The sequence below is a fragment of the Lycium ferocissimum genome, unplaced genomic scaffold, assembly GCF_029784015.1.
Source record: "Lycium ferocissimum isolate CSIRO_LF1 unplaced genomic scaffold, AGI_CSIRO_Lferr_CH_V1 ctg4992, whole genome shotgun sequence".
Taxonomy (NCBI): Eukaryota; Viridiplantae; Streptophyta; class Magnoliopsida; order Solanales; family Solanaceae; genus Lycium; species Lycium ferocissimum.
Window position 1 is genome coordinate 1 of NW_026725830.1, and position 8,294 is coordinate 8,294.

Here is an 8,294-nt window from a genome sequence, read left to right on the forward strand (position 1 = left end):
AAAAAAAAGACCAAGTAAACACTTATTTTGAACCGGAGGAAATACTATCTAATAAACAAAGTTCAGATACATGTAAACATCTAATGTATATAATTTGACTAAGAGAATCATGCACACACAGAGCACACGTAATACGAACTTTTTCCCTTTTCCTTTATTTAAAGAAAATTTGATAAAAAATGAGGTTTCATCTAAGCTCTTGTTCTAAGAGAAAAATCGTGTTTCTGATTTCAACTATATATAAATTACTTTTATATACACACACATGATAACTATTAATATTTCTATTGCGATTGAAAATGCAGAAACATTATTTATAAAATATTGATGTTTTTGACAACGCGTGAAGCGCGGACAAGTTAACTAGTATATAGATAAAAGAAGACAACATGAGAATGGCTTATGGAGATGGTGAATGTTCCAACCGGTGGCAGTAAAGAATAGTAAATGCCAATTGAATGACAAAAGGGTTTGTTACAAAGGCCTTATGATAACGTTAGAGCTATACAAAATAATCATGAATAGAAATTATTATGGCTTATTAGTGGCCTGTTACCATTATCAGAAGCTAATAATGTTAGAGATGTTATATTGTTTTTTCCAACACTTCTTCTTGTTTGGACCATTCTATTGTCCAGAACTTCGCAGCTACAAATTTCTTCAAGTCAGCGTCTTCAGTTTTATTTTTCTTTTCAAGCGCATTCCACGGTTCTTTCGAAGTGCCAACATTACTTTAGACGTTGTACAAGTCGTCCTCCAACCCACCGAGGATGTTGTTCTTACACAAAATATTAGAGTGCTTCCAAGCCGTTGGAATGCCCTCCTTAATGAACTTTTGCAGGCTCAGAGAAGTCACACTACTAAGACGGGCTTTTCCCGAGAGATACAAATCGACGGACGATAACCAACGACAAGTATCGGAAAGCTTATCTTTTTTTTAAAAAAAATAATTTTTGAATAAAAACCAATAGACATCCGTCGGTTGTTTTTGAGCACAATTGGCGAATATTATTTCCAAGAGACACCGTTTGTATATTAGTCGGAGTGTTTTGCGCCAAAATAATTATACGAGAAATTGGTGGACGCAATCGTTTAATAATAAAAATAAATAAAAGTATTTTCCTAAAACCGACCGTGTCCCTCGGTTTTTTCAGTCAAATACCGGTCAACTCATTAAATGAAACCCGATTGACTGACTGTGTTTGTCGGTTTTATGTTATTACGGTATGTAATGATTGAAATTGTGTTTGAAGCTTTGGTAGGTTGTGTATACCTATTTGGGATCCTTCTCGGGATGGTCGGGTGAAAGTCGAGGGCTCGATGTGTTTTGACACCACGGGGTGTGAGCTAAAATTGCAGATTTTTTGCGTTGGTTTCCTTTACGCGTTCGCGAGCCAGGGAGTCGCGACCACGAATGTCAGACTCATTGGTCACCACGAATCAAATGGATTTTAGTTTCCAAAATCAAAGTAAAAAGCCACGAGGGCTTTAGTCTCCACAAACCAAAAGTAAAATGAATACAAGAAATAGTAAAGTAATTAAATTTCTCAATCTTGTTATCTTTACGTATTCGAAACAAGTAAAAAGATAAACAGGAACATAACATTAATTAAACGAAAATGAACTTCCGAGCCACGATTGACTGTGTACTTAAGGAATGTAATCCCCTCACTATTGCCTAACGTTGGATTATTTTCTCCCAAAATAGCGAGTGACGACTGCGACGCGAGCGCTTGCCATCTTCCCAAATCTTTAAGCTAGAGTTTAAGTGCTTTTTTATGTATATCCGATAAATTTCATTGCTTCTTCTACTTGGGACAAAAGTCCCAATATTTCCTATTCCTAACCTAAACCAAAAGTCATGGAATCAAACCCCACTGGCACAAAAAAAAAAAACCAACAATGAGTCAGTTTATTTATTAGTGAGTAAATGTAGTTGTTGACTTGGAAAGTCACATGAGCATTTTACTTGATTTGACATGCTTATAAGCTCACACTTTTTCCATCAAATTTATTCTCTGATTAACAAATCATAAATTTAGTGATTTCAATGTTACTTACAAAATTAGTTTAATGAGTTCTGCAAGAAAAATCAAAAGTTCGATGATCATATGAAAAATTAACTGGCACTTAGATAAAACTTAACGACGACATCTCAAACTAATTGTAGACCTAAAATTCCATTCATGCTAATTTTCTTATTCAAATTGTAAAATAATTCACACATTTTTATGTTCATCTCGTAAATATCCTAAACTAAAGTGGGAGAAACGAAATGAACGAAATTAGGGAATTAATTAACTCTAAGAAGTATTAATGAAGCTTAATTAATTAACTCTAAGAAGTATTAATGAAGCTTAATTAATTAAGACGACGAAGCAGCAGCAGGTGCAGCAACAGGGGAAGCAGCAGCAGTGCAAACTTGTGGATTTTGCTTTCCTTTTAAACTTGGCGTAATATTCTCACAACTTGATTTTGCTGGACCTTCTGTTCCACTGTATGTGATGTCAATATCTCCAACTTCAACACCCTCACATGGACTACCTTTACTGCAAAGAAGTGATACTGTACTTTGGGTTCTTGATGTACCCTTTATGTTTTGGAAAGTCACTTTGCTTATCTTCACTTGTGAAGGCAACTGCAAAGAATAAAAATAAAAAAGAATAACGATTCGAGGAAACCTTGGTGCAATGATAAAATTATCATCGTATTTGTGATCGGGGGCACGATGCAAGCCATGGAAACCGTCTTTTGTAGAAAAGGCAAGAAAGTCTGTGCACAATAGATTCAATGTGGTCTTGTCCCTTCCCAAACCCGTGCGTAGTGGTAACCGCTTTTGAACTTTAGACCAATGGTCTATTTTTTTAAAGTGGCTAATTTCTAAGTTCCGGACGACAAAAGTGGTTATTTTTGCAAATTAGCTAGGTAAACCCTTCCTACCAAGGTTTTCTCTATTCTTAGTGCTTGAACCAAAGATCTTTGATTAATCTTTTATTAAGATTGTGAAAATCTCAATCATCCCAACATAGTGATGAGAAAAAACAAAGAGAGCAGTGATTAGGAGGAAATCTTTGATGCGACGATAATAAATATCGTCGTGTGACTAGGAGGCAACAATGCAAGCCATGAAAATAATCTTTTGTAAAAGTGCAACTATATAAGACGTGCACAATAGATTGAATGCGGTTCTATCCTTTCCCAAACCCGTGGGTTTTTTTCCCAAAAAATTCCCCAAAAAAAATTTTTTTTTAAATTTTTTCCTTTTTTTTTAAAAAAATTTTTTTTTTTTTTCCCCCAAATTTTTTTTTTTTGGGGGGGGGGGGGGTTTTTTTGGGGGGGGAAAAAAACCCTTTTTTTTTTTTTTTTTGGTTTTTTTAAAAAAAAACCAAAAAAAAAAAAGGGGGGGAAAAAGGGGGAAACCTTTTTTTTCCCCCCCCCAAAAAAATATTTAAAAGGGGGGGAAAAAAGGGGAAATTTTTTTTTTTTTAAAAAACCCCAAAACCCTTTTGGGGGTTTTTTGGGTTTTTTTCCCTTTTTTAAAAAACCCTTTTTTTTTTTTTGGGGGGGGAAAAGGAAAGAAAAATTTTAAAAAAAAAAGGGGGGGGTTTTTTTTTTAAAAAAGGGGGGGAAAGGGTTTTTTTTTAAAAAAAAAGGGGGGTTTTTTTTGGGGGTTTTTTTAAAAATTTTTTTTTTGGTTTTTTTTAAAAAATTTTTTTTTTTTTTTTTAAAAAAAAAAAAAAGGGGGTTTTTTTTAAAAAAAATTTTTTTTTTTTTAAAAAAGCCCCCCCCTTTTTTAAACCCCTTTTAAAGGTTTAAAAAAAAAAAAATTTTTAAAAAAAAAAAGGGGTTTTGGGGGTTTTTTTTTTTTAAAAAAATTTTTTTTCAAAAAAAAAAACCCCCAAAAAAAAAAAAAAAATTTTTTTAAAAAAAGGGGGGCCCAAATTTTGGGGGGGGGGAAAAAAATTTTAACAAAAATTTGGGCCCCCTTTTTTTTAAAAAAAAAAAATTTTTTAAAAAAAAATTTTTCCAAAAAACAAAAAAATTTTTTTGGGGGGGGCCCAAAAATTAAAAAAAAAAATTTTTTAAAAAAATTTTTTAAAAAAAAATTTTTTTTTTTAAATTTTCCTTTTAAGCCAAAAAACCCCCCTTTTTGAAATTAATTTTAAAAATTTTTGGGAAAAAAGGGAAAAAACCCGGGAAAAAAAACCCCCGGGGGGGGGGGAAAAAAAAAAAAAATTTTTTCCCATCCCCCCCCCCCCCAAAAAACCCCCGGGGCCCCCCTTCCCCAAGGTTAAAAAAAAAAAAAGGGAACCCCCCCCCCAAAAAGGGGGGCCCCGGGGGGGTTTTTGGGGGCCTTTATTTGGGTTGGGGGGGGGTTTTGGGGACCAAGTTCTTCTTTTTAAAAAAAAAATTTTTAAAAAACCCCCTTTTTTAAAAAAAAGGGGGGGGAAAAAATTTTTTTGGGGTTTAAAAAAAATTTTAAAAAAAGGGTTTATTTTTTTTTTTTTAAAAATTTTTTAAAATTTTTTTTTTTAAAAAAATTTTTTAAAAAAAAATTTTTTTAAAAAATTTTTTTTTTCTTAAAAAAAATTTTAAACCCCAAAAAAAAAAAAAAAAAATTTTTTTTTTTTTAAAAAAAGGAAAATTTTTTTTGGAAAAAAATTTTTTTAAAAAAAAATTTTTAAAAAAAAAAAAAATTTTCCCAAAAAAATTTTAAACCAAAATTTTTTTTGGAAAAAAATTTAAAAATTTGCCCTTTTTTTTTTTGGGGTTTTTTTTAAATTTTTTAAAAAATTTTTTTAAAAAAAAAAAAAAAAAAAAAAAAAATTTTTAAAAAATTTTAAAAAGGAAAAAATTTTTTAAAAAAATTTTTTTTTTTTTTTTTCCCATAAAAATTTTTTTAAAAAAAAAAAATTTTTTTTAAAAAAAAAAGGGAAAAAAAAAATTTTGGGAAATACCCCTTTTTTTTTTAAAAAAAAAATTTTTTTTTAAAAAAAAATGTTTTTTAAAAGGAAAAAAAGGAAAAGGTTAAAAAAAAAAAGGGAAAAAAAAAATTTTTTCCTTAATTGGTTTTAAAAAAAAAAAACCCAAAAAATTTTTTAAAAAAAAAAAAACCAAAAAAAGGGGGAAAAGGAAAGGAAAAAAAAAAATTTTTTAAATTAAAAGGGGGTTTTTGGGGGGTTTTTTTTAAAAAAATTTGGAACCCAAAAAAAATTTTTTGGGGCTTTTTTTTTTTAAACCAAAAAAAAAAAAAAATTTTTTTTTTTAAAAAAAAAAATTAAAAAAAAATTTTTTTTTAAAAAAAAAAAAAAGGGTTTTTTTTTTTTAAAAAAAAAACCCCCCCTTTTTTAAAATTTTTTTTTTTGGGTTTTTTTTTAAAAAAAAAAATTTTTTTTTTTTGGGGGGAAAAAAAATTGCCCAAAAATTTTTTTTTTTTTTTTCCCCAAACGGGTTTAAATTTGGGTTGGGGGTTTTTTTGGGGGTTTAATTTTGGGAAAGGGGGTTTTTCCCCCGGGAATTTTTTTTTTCCCCCCCCCGGGTTTGGGGTTTTATTCCCGGTTTGGGAAATTAAAAAAAAAAAATTTTTTTTGGGGGGGGAAAAAATTAAACCCCCCAAAAATTAAATTTTAAAAAAGGGTTTTTTAAAAAATTTTTTTTTAAAAACCCCCCAAAACCCAAAAAAAAGGGTTTTTTTCCAAAAAAAAAAGGGGTTTTTAAAAAAATTTTTTTCCCCCCCCCCTTTTTTTTTAAAAAATTTTTTTTTAAAATTTTTTTTTTAAAACCCCCATTAATTTATTTTTTTTTTTTAAAAAAAAGGGGGAAAAAAAAAAAAACCAAAAAAAACCCAAAAAAAAATTTTAAAAATTTTTTTTTTTAAAAAATTTTTTTAAAAAAAAGGTTCCTTTTTTGGGAATTTCAAGAAAAACCCCCAAAAAAGGAATTTTTTTTCCTTTCCCCCCCAAAAAACCCCCCTTTTTTTTGGGGTTTTTTTTTTTTTTTTTTCCCAATTTAAAAAAACCCCCCGGTTTTAAAAAAAATTTCCCTTTTTTAAAAAAAATTTTCCTTTTTTAAAACCCCCCCAAAAAAAAAAATTTTTTAAAATTAAAAAAATTTTAAAAAAATTTTTTTAAATTTTTTTAAAATTTTTTTAAATTTTTTCCCAAAAAAAAATTTTTTGGAAAAAATTTTTTTTAAAAAAAAAAAAAAAACCTTTTTTAAAATTTTTTCCCCTTTTTTTTTTTTTTTTGGGGGGGCCCCCAAAAAAAAATTTAAAAAAATTTTTTTTTAAAAAAGGAAAAAAAAAGGGAAAAAAAATTTTTTAAAAAAAAATTTTTTTGCCCCCCCCCCAAAAAGGGGTTTGGGGAAAAAAAGGGGAACTTTTTTGGGGAAAAGGAAAAAAAATTTTTTTAAAAAAATTTAAAAAACCCCTTTTTAAAATTTGGATTTTTTTAAAAAAAATTTTTTAAAAAAAAAACCCCCCCCCCCTTTTTTTTTTTTTTTTTTAAAAAATTTTTTTTTTTTTTTTTTTTTTGGGGGGGGGTTTTTAATAAAATTTTAAAAAAAAAAAAAAAAAAACCTTTTTTTTGGGGTTTTTAAAATTTTTAAAATTTTTTAAGTTTTTTTTAAAAAATTTTTTTTAAAAATTTCTTTTGTTTTTTTTTGGGGGGGGGGTTTTGGGGGGGGAAAATTTCAATTTCCCTTTTTTTTTCCCCCTTTTTTCCCCCCAAAAAAAAAAAAAAATTTTTAAAACCCAAAAAGGGGGGTTTTTTTGTTTTTTTTTCTACTTTTAAAATTTAAAAAAAAACCCCCCAAAAAAAATTTTTTCCAAAACCCCAAACCCCGGGCCCCGGGGGGGTTTCCCCAAAAAATTTTAAAAAGGTTTGGGTTTGCAAGGGTTTGGTTTTTTAAAAAAAAACCCCCAAAAACCCCCCAAAAAAAAAATTTTCCCAAAAAAAAAAAAAAAAAATTTTTTTTTTCCCCCCTTTTTTTTTTAAAGGAAAATAAAACCCTAAAAAAAAAGGGGGAAAACCCCCCAAAAAAAACCCCCCAAAAACCCCCGGGGGAAAAAAAGGGGGAAAAAAAACCAAAAAACCCCCAAAAAAAAAAAAAAATTTTTTCCAAAAATTTTTAAAAAAAAAAAAAAAAATTAAAAAAAAATTTTTTTTTTTTTTTAAAAAGGGGGGGAAAAAACCAAACCAAAAAAAATTGGGAAAATTTTAAAAAAAAAAAAGGGGCCCCGGGGGGGGGGAAATTAATGAAAAAAAATTTTTTTTTTGGGGGGGGGAAAATTTTAAAAACCCCAAAACCCCCCCAAAAATTTTTTTTTTTCCCTTTTAAAAAAAAAAAATTTTTTTAATTTTAATTCCTCGGGAAAAAAGGAAAATAAAAAAAAAAAAAAAAAAAATTTTAAAAAATTTTTTAAAAAAAAAAAAAAAATTTTTTTTTTTTTAAAAAAAAAAAAAAAATTTTTAAAAACCCTTTTTTAAATTTTTTTTTTAAATTTTTTTTTTTTTTTAAAAAAATGAAAAAAACCCCAAAAATTTGGGGGGGGCCCGGGGGGTCCACGAATGGTCTGTGGGCTACTTAAATCCTTGTGGCAATGAGTCACTTCACTGCACAGGTATCGAACATGTTCCTAAGATTTTAACATACCGTAGAAACAACGATGGTATGCTGATGCCAGCCACTGGGTGGTGCCTCGAGACAATGAATAATACGAAAATAAAGTAAAATAATACATGAAGAAATCAGTCTTGAAAATCATATGAAATCAACGTAAACCAGGTTATTCGGTTTATGTATCTCGATAATAAATATCAAAAATCATTCTGAAAGCCTTTTGTCGAAGTTACATTTTCGAATATCCCCTTTTTGTCAATTAAGATAGTCATCAATAATTCCATGATAGGATAAGAATGTCACACATGCCAATACGAGGCCCAAGAATCAATCACATCGAGGGATCACCATAGGGTTCCCTTGTCACAGTAGCACACCGGATTGTCCGTCCTCGGTGACCGCTCGTCCCTCTCCCGAATGGCTAGGCATAAACACACCGGAATGTGAAATCCTCGGTGACCACTCATCCTCCCGAATGGCTAGCGTAAGCACACCGGACTATGAGATTCTCGGTGACCATTCATCTCACGAATATTGGTAGTAACCGGACTATGAGATTCTCGATGATCATTCATCCTAGAATGGCTAGGCGTAAGCATGCTGTAGGAATATGAGACCCTCGGTGACCATTCATCCTCCCGAATGGCTAGGCAAACACAAGCCACAAGGTCCAT

At 29.6% G+C, this 8,294-nt stretch overlaps 1 protein-coding gene across 1 annotated transcript; it reads right to left on the bottom strand.

The window, feature by feature from the left end:
- Positions 1-2,365: 2,365 nt before the first annotated feature.
- LOC132044596 (polygalacturonase-like) lies at positions 2,366-8,294 on the bottom strand. The gene is made up of 2 exons (XM_059435088.1): positions 8,115-8,294; positions 2,366-2,638 (listed from the first exon to the last, which is right to left on the bottom strand). Exons 1-2 carry the CDS (start codon positions 8,292-8,294, stop codon positions 2,366-2,368), a joined length of 453 nt encoding a protein of 150 aa, XP_059291071.1.